Source organism: Garra rufa, chromosome 9 (genome assembly GCF_049309525.1).
Source record: "Garra rufa chromosome 9, GarRuf1.0, whole genome shotgun sequence".
NCBI classification, from domain to species: domain Eukaryota; kingdom Metazoa; phylum Chordata; class Actinopteri; order Cypriniformes; family Cyprinidae; genus Garra; species Garra rufa.
In genome coordinates this window covers 9,598,221-9,613,132 of record NC_133369.1, presented here as the reverse complement: position 1 = coordinate 9,613,132, position 14,912 = coordinate 9,598,221, and the positions used below count along the sequence as shown (strand labels likewise).

General features: G+C 39.1%; 1 protein-coding gene across 1 annotated transcript; it reads right to left on the bottom strand.

Annotated features, from left to right (window-relative positions):
* Window positions 1-4,049: 4,049 nt before the first annotated feature.
* On the bottom strand, window positions 4,050-6,566 carry LOC141343357 (proline-rich transmembrane protein 1-like). The gene is made up of 2 exons (XM_073847955.1): window positions 6,140-6,566; window positions 4,050-4,805 (listed from the first exon to the last, which is right to left on the bottom strand). Exons 1-2 carry the CDS (start codon window positions 6,449-6,451, stop codon window positions 4,632-4,634), a joined length of 486 nt encoding a protein of 161 aa, XP_073704056.1. The 5' UTR covers window positions 6,452-6,566; the 3' UTR covers window positions 4,050-4,631.
* Window positions 6,567-14,912: the final 8,346 nt, after the last annotated feature.

Sequence of the window (14,912 nt, the reverse complement as noted above, 5' to 3'; positions counted from 1 at the left end):
CGCCAGCACCCACTCGATGTATCCGGCAAGGCTCTCTCGAGGACCCTCCCCGGACAGCTGCGTCTTGATGTTTTCATGTAATCCATTGCGGAAGAACGTGCACAAGCAGCTGTCCGGGTAATGAGTAGATGGCACGAGGAACAGAAAGTCTCTGATGTGGTCCTCGAGAGAGCGGTTCCCCTGCTTCAGGAGGATGATGAAAACAGCAGGGTCATCCATGAGGAAAAAAAAATAAAACACTGATACAAAAAACGGAAAATAAACGCAGGGAGAGGTGCCGGGTAAACTGTTTTAGGTCGGTCCTTATGTCAGGGGTGCGTGCAGGAGTAGACGAGACGATAGACAATATTTACAAAGTTCAATATATTTAATATAAATCTCCGAATGGAACAAGGCAGGAACATTCACACACGTCTAATACACAGAAGGACCGACAGGGAACTGAACTCACAGACAGACTTATAAAGGGTAACTCATAATTAAACACAGGTGACGGTGATTACACAAACGAGGGCTAAACCAAAAGATCACAGAATGACAGGGGGAGACAAAATGGGAAAAACCAATGACAAGACAGACAGAACTGTGACACAATCATTTTGACCCATGCAATGTATTTTTGGCTATTGCTACAAATATACCCCAGTGACTTAAGACTGGTTTTGTGGTCCAGGGTCACATAGAAGTTTGTGGTTTCCCCCTCTAGGCCTCCAACTGACACTTTTTATGCAGCTGAGGGGGAAATGCATAAAAAACTTTTTTTTTTGCAAAGCTTAGCAAAACACACATACATTGGAATCTTATCTTATCATCAATCACAAATGAGCTAACCTCACCTGTTGCAGTTTTCACACCAGAGACACTCTCATCTTCAGCTAGAAGAGAAGTTTGATTTCGTAATGCTTCTAAATCATTTGCTACAGAGTTTAATTCCAAATAAAAATCATTCAATGCAATTAATTCTTTTATCAACCTCATTCTCTTTTATTTATATCTTCTTGTCTTTTTATCAGTCGAATCATTCCCCTTAGTTTATAAAGGATTTTCTGATGCTCCTGGCTCCTCGTCCAGTTGTCCATCTTCGGCGCTGTCTGGTGTCTTTCTGTGCCGTTCCTTATTCTTTTGTTTTTTATTTTCTCTGTCCCAGTCTTTTTTGAATCTCTTGGCCAAATAAATTGTTAAACTAAATTTCTAGTTCTAGTTCCCCTGGGCTCTTGTCCCCAAGGGAGATCAGGTCAGGAGATTTCATATCCATACTGCTCGACACAACAGTACATAAAAAATAGAGTACTTTTTGTACTTTCACTCGAGTAAAATTTTGTTATACGTATCTGTACCTTTACTGAACTGCTTGATTTGTGTACTTCGTCCACCACTGGCATTCAAGTCATGTCGGATAGATCGTATTTATGAGTTTGACGCACATGAACACCACCACAATTTCGTCATTACGAGTGGGAAACTCGAAATCTTAGAGTTTCCGAGTTGGGGTGTGTCAGTGAAAAAACGTAGGACGCAGCCAGAGACATTAGATATGCAGTGTCTGTATTGACGGTAAATGGATTGAAATGAATAAAATGACCTCAAGCACGAAAGTCCCAGGAGGACTTGAACGCAGCATTAGCTGCAATTACAGAGTGATTTCCTAGTTTCCTTAGTCTTAAGTTAAGTTTTGTTATCAATTCTAGTCATTCGTGTCTTGATTTCCTGCCTGGTTTATCTCATCCTGTCTGTTTCGCTGCCTGCCCTGGTACTCTCGTTTGTTTATTGCTCCGTAACAGGATCATACATGCTATGTTAAATGCATGTTATTTTTTTATTTAGTACTTACCTGAATAAGATATTTCACATAAAAGACATTTACATATAGTCCATAAGAAAAAAACAATAGTTAAATTGATAAAAATAACCTTGTTCAAAAGTTAACATATACTTGACTCTTACAGTTCTTTTTTAATTGGTTTGGCGCAGTTTTCACAAGCAACTGGTACATTTTCAAAACTCTTTGTACTTGTATCACAACAAATCATCAAAAGTGCACTTTTTTCAAACATTTCAGCATATTTTCAATTGTGTTAGTACAATACACATAATCACAAAATATCCTTTTCACTACACAAAATACATTCGCTGTGGCATTGTCTCGATAAGCTTCTGCAATGTCACAAGATTTATTTCCATCCAGTGTTGCATTCATTTTTCACCAAGATCTTGCATTGATGATGGTAGAGTCTGAGCCTTCTCCAGCACATCCCAAAGATTCTCAATGGGGTCTGGACTCTGTGGTGGCCAATCCATGTGTGAAAATGATGTCTCATGCTCCCTGAACCACTCTTTCACAATTTGAGCCCGATAAATCCTGGCATTGTCATCTTGGAATATGCCCGTGCCATCAGGGAAGAAAAAATCCATTGATGGAATAACCTGGTCATTCAGTATATTCAGGTAGTCTGCTGACCTCATTCTTTGAGCACATACAGTTGCTGAACCTAGACATGACCAACTGCAGCAACCCCAGATCATAGCACTTAGTTAAATCCAGGTGGCGACTTATTTTTTGGCCAGGCAGTGTATTTTGCTTATGTAAATGACTTGTGTTTTTTTTAATCCTTTTTCATGTGTGTGTGTGTGTGTGTGTGTGTGTGTTTTTTTCTGAACATAAGTGTAATATTTGCTGTGTAAATTTGTACAGTTCAGTTACACTCATTCAGCACCAAGGACAATTTGAAACACTTACCTTGTATTATTTGGTCCTGAATGAAATGATTGGTAAAAGTACTAAGTTGAAAAAAGATCTTACTGTTTTGTTTGGGTGATTAAAGCAAATGTTCTCAATATATATCACAATGATCTTGTGTTCTGAAACAATGATTAAGTGGAATGAAAATACGTGCAAATACAATGAAATCATGACATCAGATTTGAAAGAATGACTAGTGGTGTTACAAATGTGATCAGTTAAAAGTTTTGTACTAAGAGATTTGAAAATGCACACTTTACTTATGAAAATAGTACCAAACCAATTAAAAAAAACTGTAATAGTGTGTTGTTACCTGATCCACAGCTGTTTTTTTTTTTAGTTCATGAGTCACTTGTTTGTCCTGAACAGTTAAACTGCCTGCTGTTCTCCAGAAAAATCCTCCCACAAATTCTTTGGTTTTTCAGCATTTTTGTGTATTTGAACCCTTTTCAACAATGACTGTATGATTTGAGATTCATCTTTTCACACTGAGGACAACCAAGGGACTCATATGCAACTATTACAGAAGGTTCAAACACTCACTGATGCTTCAGAAGGAAACACAATGCATTAAGAGCCAGGGGTGAAAACTTCTGGAATTTGAAGATCAGTGTAAATTTAACTTGTTTTGTCTTAACTTATTAAGTATCTTCTGCTTCTGAAGGGTACTAACTGAAAAAAAATGTACACATTTTTATTGCATTAATGCATTGTTTTTTCCTTCTCAAGCATCAGTGAGTGTTTGAACCTTCTGCAATAGTTACATATGGGTCCCTTAGTCCCTCAGACCACTAATATTCCAGAGCAAAGTAAGTTTGAGCCAGGGCATAACTAATCACAGACAGCTAAACTCTGAGCAGGGCTGTTCGCTTAAAAGCCCAAAGAGATACATAACTAATCGAGCCGTTTGTGCCAGCCTGGGGAGAAAGCTATTGTAATAATGTAAATTATGTGAAAAATAATGCGTTTTTAGAACAACTAAGCATGCCAGCATGTTCAAGTACACCCCAAAAACAAAATAAAGACTTTGTAAAGGAGCATAATATAGGACCCCTTTAATGCCTTATTCCACATGACCTTATTCTACATCCCTTATCCTATCCAATACCTAAACTTAACAACTACCTTACTATAATAACTTAATAAGCAGGAAATTAGCAATTTATTGACAGAAAAGTAGTTAATAGTGAATAAGTATTCCCTATTCTGAAAAGTGCTGCCAGTTTATTTGTTGGTCAAGACTATGGTTTGATATTTTTGTTCATTAACTTACACATTCTGCTTTTTGAGATAATAATATGCAGATAAATACAGTTATTAGACATTTTTTATTTAAGGACACTTTATTTGTAAAGACTGTGTGTTTAAAAGGTATAAACGAGAGGAAGAAGAGGAAGTTGATGATGAATTACTATATAAAACTAACTAAAGACAAAATAAAGTGTATTATGGAAAAAAAACAGACAATGGTAAAAGTTAAAATATGCAGTCTGACATTTCTGTTATTGATTATTCCAAGTTTTATATAACATAAAGACAAGCAGAAAAGCAAATGTTTCAACTGATGCTGCATCTAGGTTCACAGTTAAAGCTTTCACTGTTTTAAATCATAAAACAATCACCTTTAAAAAGCATGTGGTTTAATTATGTATAAACAATAATATGGTGAGGAGTCAATGAAACTAAACACACTGAATAATTCCTCACTGGTCCTCCACATAGTGTTCATACATACAGTAAAAAGTCTAAAAGCTATCATATAAAAAATAACTTGAGCATCACTTTAAAAGCAGAACCACAAATGTGCTTGTATATAAAACATAAGGTGGTCATGTTTGTAAAACACTCACTGTCTTTAACTTTCTGGTGTCCTGCATGAGATTGCTTACATTTATGGTCCAAATCTGTTAGTGCGTGTAACTACGATGACAGCAAGAATGATGTAGACTACAAGAATCAAACAGAAGATTAGGCCAATAGCAAGACTGACATGGTTGAGGATGCGGGCCATTCTGGAGTTCCTGCTGGCTATATGCTGGTGTCCAAACATGTTAGCATCTCGAGTCTGTAAAACATGAAAAAATGCTAAAGTGACAATGTTACCTTTGTAAAGCACCACTCTTAAATAACATGCATAATCAAAGCGCTTCACAGGTCAGAATATAAAAACTAAGAAAACTAAGAAAACATTGCACAAAATGGAACAGTGTAAAACTATGAAAAGCAAATGGAAATTGGAAAACCATGAAAGGCTGTTTTCTCAAAATTATTTTTTTCCCCCTCACACACTAATCCAGGAAGCTCCACTTTCTTGTTTATACTCTGAAGGTTGTTAGAGAGAGGTATTCCTTATACACAGAAACTTTTTTCTGGCTGTTGACAAAATTTTTGGATTTATGGAATGATAAAAAGAGAAACTAAAAACTTTCTGTGTATAAAAAAACACAACAACAAAAACTATATGTCAAACAAGAACTTATTCAATGTCCAAATTTCTGTTTTGGAAATGTATGCAATTTGTATATGCAATTAAGTAATGCCTCATTTGTATATTCAGCATTTCTTAAAACTTAAAATGTAATAACATTTGTAATACAAAACATTTGTCTCAAAATCAGTCTAGTCATACAATGACTAGATTTACTTCAGTTTTTATTCCATGTTCCCTCCAAACATCTGTTCTGTTTCATCACTTTACAAATACGTTTATTAGAAATGTTTTATCCAAGCAGTACCAGTCAACTGAAAAGAAAATGTGTTCTTCAAGAAGGAGCAAAGAAAATAAGCAATATTTAGCTTTAGTTTTGTGAGAAAGATAGTGAAACTTTAACATCTTCTTCCAGTGTGAACTTGTACAGGAACTTGTTTTGGCTTGAATTTCAAAATTGACTTCTTTCCAGACATAAATCGTTACATGCTTCTCAAGTTGCAGTGGAGTTAAAGGGGGAAAAAACTAGGCTTTTTGATAGCCTAACTGTATGCAAACACTTTTACATAGATGTAAATACTTAAGTTTAAACCCTATTTCAGCGGATGGAAGACTGAACTGATTAAAAATTAATTCAGTTTTTGTTCTGTGGTGCCACACCTTTTTCTCTAAGGAAGCAACAAAACGGTAAAAGTTACCATGTTTATTGTAAATGCATGAAGAAAGGATATAAGGTCTATAAATCAAAGTTAAATGTATGAAAAGCAACAATTACAATATCAACAGCAATCTACAATAGTAAATCACCAGTAAATAAACGTTGATCCTGACTGGGAATAAGATTAATTTCTGAAGATTACAGTCATTCTCTAGATATTTAAACACTGAAATGGTGGTACCCTATAAAGACAGGTATGTATATGTTAAATGAAGTATATAAGACAGGTAGGCCTATATAAACCAATACTTACTGTGAGGGAGTAAACAAGGGCAGCCGATCCCAGAGGCATACAGCAGCACAGCATGGTAAAGATGGAGTAGCACAGGTAATCTGGCAGTGGATTGGCCAGTGGAGTGAACACTTCAGCCATAGGCTGCACAGTGACCACATTCTGGACTCCATTTGACCCTTGAGTGTACGGGCCAGATGCCGGCGGTGCTCCGTATTGCTGGGAACTGCTGGGATAGCTGTGGGGGGCAGGGAATCCAGAATCTGAGTACTCCGGAGGGTCATGCTGCAGTGAAAGCAAAGGCTGTCCTGTTGAAGACTTTCTGGAATCCATGTTTGTCTTGATCGCAATGAGCTTTTCTGCAGCTCTGAACAGTGTTTGTCTCTGGTGTGTGGTCAGTAGTCAGTGAACATTAAACTGTTGCATTTATCACATTCCTTTTATGGGGACTAGCACAGTAGGTTGGGTTGTTTTGTAAGGGGAGGAGTGACAAGATTTTAGCATAACTTGAATTTACCGTAACTTCTCCAGCTTGACTGCAAGTGCCACCTGGTGGAATCAATATGTAACTGGATGAGCTCAGGTAAAATTAAATATCAGGACAAAAATGTGGATGTTTTTATGATTCCTGAGCCTGTTTCATACACGTGTCACCACACTAGAAAAAGTTGTCACCCAGCAAGCATGCTGTCATTCAGTGACCTAAAACACTAAAAACAGGTAGCAAACATCCTTAGAAAATAATGACACCACTCTGTTTAGAGAATTCATCGCAGGTATATTTTATGTGGTCTAAGTTTACATCACAGTACACAATTCTGCATTATAAAATTAATAAATTGTTAGCTTTTTTATATGATGGCAATAAAATTGCAAGACTAACACCTATGTGTGTTTGTCACATTTACGTCTGTTTTGTACTTGGTTTTTCCCATTGTCTCCCCCCGTAGATCTGTGATATTTGGTTTAGTCCTCGTTAGCGTCATCCCCTTCACCTGTGTTCAATGATTAGTCACCCTTTAAAAGTCAGTCTTTGTTTTCAGTCTCTTGACGGTCCTTGATGTTGTCACAACGTGTGTGGAAGTTCTCTGTGTTCCTGCCTGTTTCATCTTGAAGATTTATATTAAATATATTGTTTGTTTTGTATCTCGTCTCACGTCTCGTTCGTCCAGCATGCTACCGTAACAGAAGGACCGATCGAAAACCGTTCACGGCATTTTCCCCTGCGTTTTATTTTTCCGTTTTGTTTCAGTCTTTTTGTTTCCTTTTTCCTTATGGATAACCCTGCTGTTCTCATCATTCTCCTGGAGCAGGGGAACCGTTCTCTCGAGGACCACACCAGAGATTTTGTGCAACTCTTACCACTCACGCACTACCTGGACAGCTGCCTGTGCACGTTTTACCATGCTGGACTGAACATCGCCATCAAAGCGCGGCTGTCTGGGGAGGGTCCTCGAGAGGACATTGCCGATTACATAGAGTGGGTGCTGGCGTCCTGTGAATCTACTTGGACTATCGGCATCGTCAAGGAGGACGTCAGCCCCACTCATGACCCAGAGAGCAGCCCACCATCACCCCGACAATCGGAGCATTAGCCCGAGCCCACCGCGGAGGAGGAACCTGAGCCCCAAGCGACAGAACCAAAGTCCTGTACGTCCGACCAGGTGCGAGAGCCGGCCACTACATCCGTGACGGTGGAGGTGGAGCAAGTGAGGGCAATGGAGAGCCCTGCCCACTGCACCACCGCTGAGGGTGAGATGGACAATAACTCTGGGGACTTAATTGACTTCTTTTCTGAAGCCATGGACGATAATTCTGGTGATTTAATAGACTTCAATACCGAATTATCTATCTGTCATGATCAATCTACCTGTCTGGATTTCCCACCCACCCCCCTCTTCTGCCTATGTCTCCGTATGAATGGCCACCGCTGTCCCCTGACAGCCCCTCTGCTCACCCTCAGCCCACCACCAGTGCAGTGGGCTCGCCGCGGGTCTGCCAGTTTCCATCGGTGTCCAGGCTGGAGGATCCCTCAGCTCCGCCTCCAGCCTCAGAGTCCAGAACTCCGCCTCGGCCCTCTGACCCTGCGGCTCCACCACGGCTCTCAGCGCCCTCATCTCCACCGTCGCCCGTCGGTCCACCAGCTCCACCGGGCTCCATCGTCTTTCCGGCTCCACTAATTAAGCCATTAGTGCGCATGCACAGTATTGAGCGCACGTCTTAGAGTGTCGATTGTTTCTATAGCAACCGGGACTTCTAACGGCAGCTGCAGTGACGCGCTGACTTATCTAATCAACGATTGGCTCTTTCACTAAGAAGGCGGGGCTTCGCGGCCATAATGAACGTTGCATTTTTCCCCATTCAAAACTATAAGAGTGACATGTCTTGGGTATTCTATAGCCTTTGGTGTGCGGGGCTGGGCGATATGTTTTTGTTTCAGTTAAAAGTACGTCACCACATAGAATAACGCTGCGTGTTTCAGGGCACTTCAGTGGACCTTCACTCGGAGGCCATCTTTGAAATTCTGCAAGTGCAGCTCCTATCTCTTTGAATGGGGAAACATCAAATTCTCCAAAACTGTTCACCAAGCTTGTGATTAAATGTCCAACGAAATCTGACATTAACTGTCTCACAAATATCGTTCCTTGTGCTCCAATAGTGTTAAAAACGCTTATTTCTCAGGCTAGATCAGCCAGTGCACATACACAGTACTGAGCGCACGTCTTAGAGCGCCGATTGTTTCTATAGCAACCGGGATTTCTAACGGCAGCTGCAGTGACACGCTGACTTTACTAATCAACGGTTGGCTCTTTCATTAAGAAGGCGGGGCTTCTCGGCCATAATGAGCGTTGCATTTTTCCCCATTGAAAACTATACGAGTGACATGTCTTGGGTATTCTATAGTCTTTGCTTAAACCAATTCAACCCCATTCAAGAAAAAAGGCAGTTTTGAGTAGGGCGGCCAAGCTTAGGTCAGTGGTAGTCTCAGCCTCAGACATCACGCCCTCGGAACGTTGGCTAAACGTCTGATGCATATGGTACACTTAACTGGAAACACTTTAGGAATGTCGAAGTCGTCATCTGATTAGTTGAATTTGACCGGAATTCCGGGAGACGCGAGTGTCGCGTTTATTTTCGGTCCGCTGAGAAACAAAGTGCAGACTGATTTACTCTGCGTTTTGCTAAAAGGTGCTTGCAGACGCCATTGTTGTTCTACACATTTGCGACGTTCGCGAACAAATTACTGACTTAATGCTTGTTCTCCCTCTTCTTCGTTATCTTTCAATGCTGGTTATTTCAATGACTGACTTGTTGCACACCAGTCTGTTGTTGTGGGGGCATTTCCACGCACCGAAACATGACGCTGAACGAAACAAACTGTGATTGGTTGTTTGACATGTCGATCAAAAGGTCTTATGGGCGGGCCTTGGCCAATGAAAGCTGCCATGAATTCAGGGCCTTCAGCCTTCAGTCTGAAGGTCTGGCTACGCGAGACTAGCTCAGTGGTGACCTAAGTTAGTCACCCCCTGGCTCCGCCACTGGTCAAGATCATGAAATAATAAGGAATCATTTTCCCTTTTTTCTGTGCCCATTAAAGGTGTCAAGATAAACAACACATGTAATCATTAACTTTTACTGATTACCACATTAAACTCTACAAACATGTGATGCAATTTTATGTTTAATGGTTATATAAATGTTAAAGAAAATAAATAAAACGAATATACTTACAGAGCAGGAGAAAATCATTGCAGCAATGCCCAGTGGTAAGCAGCAGCACACCGTGATAAAGATGGAGTAGGCTAAGTAATCTGGCACTGGATTGGCCAGTGGAGCGGCGGGCACAAAAACTGCAGGCTGCGCAGTGATTCCAAACTGTCCTAGATAGGGCCCCAGAGGGACTGGCTGGCTTGGAAAGGAGGTAGGATATGGTGGTGGTGCTTCTGCAGGCATCCCTGGTTTTTCAGATGAACTGCTGGCTTCTGGAGGCTGATTGGAATCCATTTGGCTGATTGTAATTTCCTTTTGCCTTGTGATCTGCAGCACCGTATGTGTAACCTCAGGTAAACTTGAGCTAATTAAGCCTTTATATTATTTCTAGTATGCTTCATCTCTGTGTATTTTGATTGTAAACATTAACGTTTAAGTCGTTACTGTTTATTTTTAAGAGTGTTTACCTGTATAACCTTCAGCATGCAAATATGGGTACGCCCAGAGCCATAGAGAAACAGAGTTGCGACACTCCCATAGGCTTCCATAGGAACTGAGGAATGCGGAAGTAAAGCGTGTCATGGAGCGGCCAATAGTTCCAAACAACCAATAGTTCCTCCATAGAAGTCCATTCATTTCAGCGTTTCTCAAGCACAGCGCTGGTAAATTGGAGAAATTACTGCATATTTTTACATTTTAACGCATCAGTTGACCTATTGGAAAACTGGCCAGTTGTGGTATTTTATGAAGCGTGTCATAGTTAATGTTTATCGTTAAAAAATAAACAGTTATACTGTAAATGCAGTTAGATAACGTGAGAAACACCGTAATAGCGACCATAACCAGATACTAATTGTCATATTTTTACATTTTTAGTCTTTCTGCAATCTTTCTCTCACTGTAGGAGGTTGAATGAGTTTCAGTAAAGACTGCATTCAAGAATAAAAATGTATGCTGAATGCAATTCGTTGACTTGTGTTTTTTTAAACACTATTTTCATCTTTTCTATTATGTTAAATGCCATTTTTGCTTGCCTTTTAATATTCAGTTATGTTGTATATTTGAATATCATAAACTAACTCAAGTAAATTACTTTTTTAAATTTAACGTTAAATCGAAACAAAAAAGAGAGTGTTTGATCATGTGCAAATACACATTCAGATGTATTTAACCTTAAATATTACACTAACTGTAATATAAATACTATATTAGAAAATGTTATCTTTTAAATGGCCAGGATCATTATTGCACATATTATTTAGTAAACTCCTCAATATATTAACTAATTAGAACTGAACTATATATTACAATTATTAAATTGAATAAAAGTTACACTTAAGGTGTTTGGTCACATTTGACTGCCAAAAAGTATGAGAACATATTAATTATGTCTCTTTATCACTCCCCACAATAAAATGCGATTGTAAAGCGTATTCAGAGTAGTTATCAATACTCAATCAATGCACATTATGTGTTAATAATTACTCGAAATTGCTGCAAATATAGTAAAACTGCTGTCTATTCTACTTAAAGCCATTCAAACACATTGACAGTGCGGAGTTGTTTGGAACTATTGAGAGCTCCAAGAACCACGTGACTGCACGGCGGCGAGATCAAAGCGTGTCGCAACTCTGTTTCTCTATGGCTCTGGGTACGCCAAATCATTCGTTTTGATTGGTTTGTAAATGGACTGCTTCATTCCACTTTGCACGTATTTTTTCGTCATGAAGAGTCGCAGGGTGACGTGCATCATCACTACAACACTGCCTTTATGGCATTTGGTTCTGGCTTTTGTTCACACAGCGCTCGTTCCCGTAATTTTCCGGAATCAGCGCGCATTGTGAAAGGGACTCTACTAAAGCAACAGTTACGTAGCTTACTGCATTCGGTGTTTGAAAAAGAAAGAAACATTAATGATCATTCTGAAATATCCTGTTGAGTATCAGCAGGTTAGGCTCTCTCTATGGCTCTGGGCTAGGCCACAGCATACATGACCGTAGTTACTAGTGGTTGGCCTGGCTGTGCGTCACTCAGAAAACAACAGGCCAATCAGAAGAGAGGCTCATGAATATTAATTAGATGGGCCAAAATCGACCTGTTCTTGACAGAGCTCATAAAAAAGGAGCTGTAAAAATATATTGAGATGGATTTTGGCACTTATACTGCAAATAAATATTCTTAAGGACATCAACAACTAAAATAAACCTCCAGAAATGTGTACAATATGGAACCTTTAACTATTTGACCAATATTTGTTATCTATCTAGTCCATGGTCTTCTGTCTGTTCGCCACCAGAGGTCGCATTGCCATTCCATTTCCCATGCTCCACCTCACTGATTACACACACAGGTGTGTCCAATCAGATACTGTATAAATATGAGGCCCTTCCCACTGTTACGGGCTGAGTATTGCAGAGCGTTTAGCACACTCCTCTCCTAGTGTTATGGTGCGTTCAGCAGTGGTGGACAGTAACAAAGTAGTTGTACTTCGTTACTGTACTGAAGTACATTTTTCAAGTATCTGTACTTTACTGGAGTATTTTTGTTTTGAGTAACTTTTACTTTTACTTCACTACATACCAAAGCATAAGATCGTACTTTTTACGTGACTACATTTTATAAAACATATCTTTACTCTTTATAATATATCACGTGCTCCGAGATAGGGCTGGGCGGTATATCGAGTTCTGGGGATATATCGATATGATTCCCCAACGCGATACGGGATTATCCAATATCGTTCATATCGATATGGCGCGTGCGCGTTCTGCGTGAAAACGAGGGCTTTAAAACGCCGCTAAAAAGCATTGACCCAAGATACGAGCTACAATCGCAAGTACTTTGCATCAGAAGCTCTGCCGCAAATGTACAGTGAGGTCAGAGGGAAGCTTTCCGAGCGGCTTGCAAAAGTGACTCATTTCGTACTAACAGCCGATTTATGGTCTAGCCCCGGGGTCGTCAACTGTGAGTGAAAAACGTTGATGGAAATGCATTATTTTGGGGTTAAGTCGCAAAATATTGTAAATATATCTTTTTATACTGTATGTTTATACATATTTATGTTTTAAACCATGAAGGTGAGCCAATGGATATCACACAAGCAACGTGAAAACTGAGCAACAGCCTACAAAGCGAAAGTAAAAACAGCTCTTTTAGCATCCGACGTGCACATTTTCTCAGAGACAATGATAGACGAATATACTTCATAATATGAAGTTCATATGCTGATATTACACAATCATTTACTTCCCTAATATTTCTCTTGTGCGCCGAACACAGTGGGGAAAACATTAAAAGAAACGTATTTTGTGTAGATAAGGGGGGTTGTTTTTGAAAGTCGGTGTTTAAAATAAAGCTCTCATTTTCATTGATGACTGCAGTATTGTAAGGGTTAAGAAAGTCTTAATTATGATTTCAGGTCGTCTTAAATTGGGGACTAAAAGGCAAGAATTGCGATGAAACTTTATAAGGCATAATATAAATTTGACTTTATATAAATATGAGCGCTGCACATTTCACGTTCGGAGCTGTTTTTTGTGCCATTCTGACAGCGCCTCCTGCTGGAAGGCAATGATCTGACATTTTTAATCAGCTCGTATGTCGGCTGTTGTCAAAAAGATTAATGTAAAAAAAATCAATCCATGGTTTTAAGCAGCAAACACGTAGAGTTGTACATGTGAACTGATGGATCGACAAGTTTAAACAATTAAGGCAGTAAAATATATGCATTTGTTAATATAATACTTGATTGACAATGTTTGTTTAAATTTATTTAAGAATTGATACTTTTGACTCTTGAAGGCTGGAATGTGAAGTTTATCATTTAAGAAATCTTTTTTGTTTTGTGTAACCTGCATATGAATTGTAAATCAAGCTTTTTACAGTCATTTTATTTATTTATTTATTTATTTTTGTTCAGGTCTTTAAAAAGGTATTCAAATGTCTAGAATTTAAGATAAAATATGCTGCAGATAACCTGGTCTCGCAAAAAACATAAATTGTTTTTTAATTTATAATTGTCCGGACCTCGGCTGGTGAGCAGGGTTCATTACTGGACCTCGAGCCGTTTTAGTTGAAGACCCCTGGTCTATTTTTTTTTTTCATTTCTAATTTTTTTTCATAATTTGAAATATGTTGTGCAGCTTATAGTGTTAAGCAGGAGAAACAACCTGCACTGTATTTTATTTATCAAAGATTTTGTGCAGCTGTTTATTTGTAAACAGGGAGGGAAACCCCCGTGTTTTAATTATATTTTGCTCAAAAACTGTTTAATAAAGTTTTAATAAAGGCTTTGACTCTTAAGTAACCATTTATGGAAAAATACCGGATATATATCGTATACCGTCATTCCTCCTAAAAATACCGAGATATGAATTTTTGCCCATATCGCCCAGCCCTACTCCGAGACGCAGTAACGGTGTCTGATTCATGAACAAACTGGTCCTTTTCAATGAACCTGTTAATTGTTTCGTAAATCGCACCAAACGATTAATTTACGAATTGGACTGATCCGATTGCAGTTCTTCTCGAGTCGACAACTCACTGATTCAAATAAGCCATTAAAAGCTAGTCTCCAGTGAACTGAATTCATAAATAAGAACCGGGAGATCTTGTGAGCGCGTTTGCGACTGATGCTGCAAAAAGGAAGTTACTATTTTAGGATTAATTATTGCAACTGTCAGTTGATTGTGATCTAAATCTGCTCTAAAGGGTGATCTGATCCACTGAAATGCTTAAATGCATACAGATCAACATCAGGGTCTCTTGTGTTTTAAAGGGGTCATCGGATGCAAAACTAATTTTTACATGTTTGAACATTAATGTGTGTTGGCAGTTTGTATACACAACCGTAATACGGTGGCCGAGAGAGCTCAACGCGCTGCAACTTAAGAAAACACATGCAAACAGAAAAAATGACAACAAATTAAGAAAACATCTTCATCAGTTTGACAACACAGGCGCTGCAAATCCTTGCAACGCAAACACAAATACGGAAACGCGCTGCAAACTCAGAAACGTGCTGCAAACACACGAACGCGCTGCAAACACAGGAACGCACTGCAAATAGCACGGACCACAATGG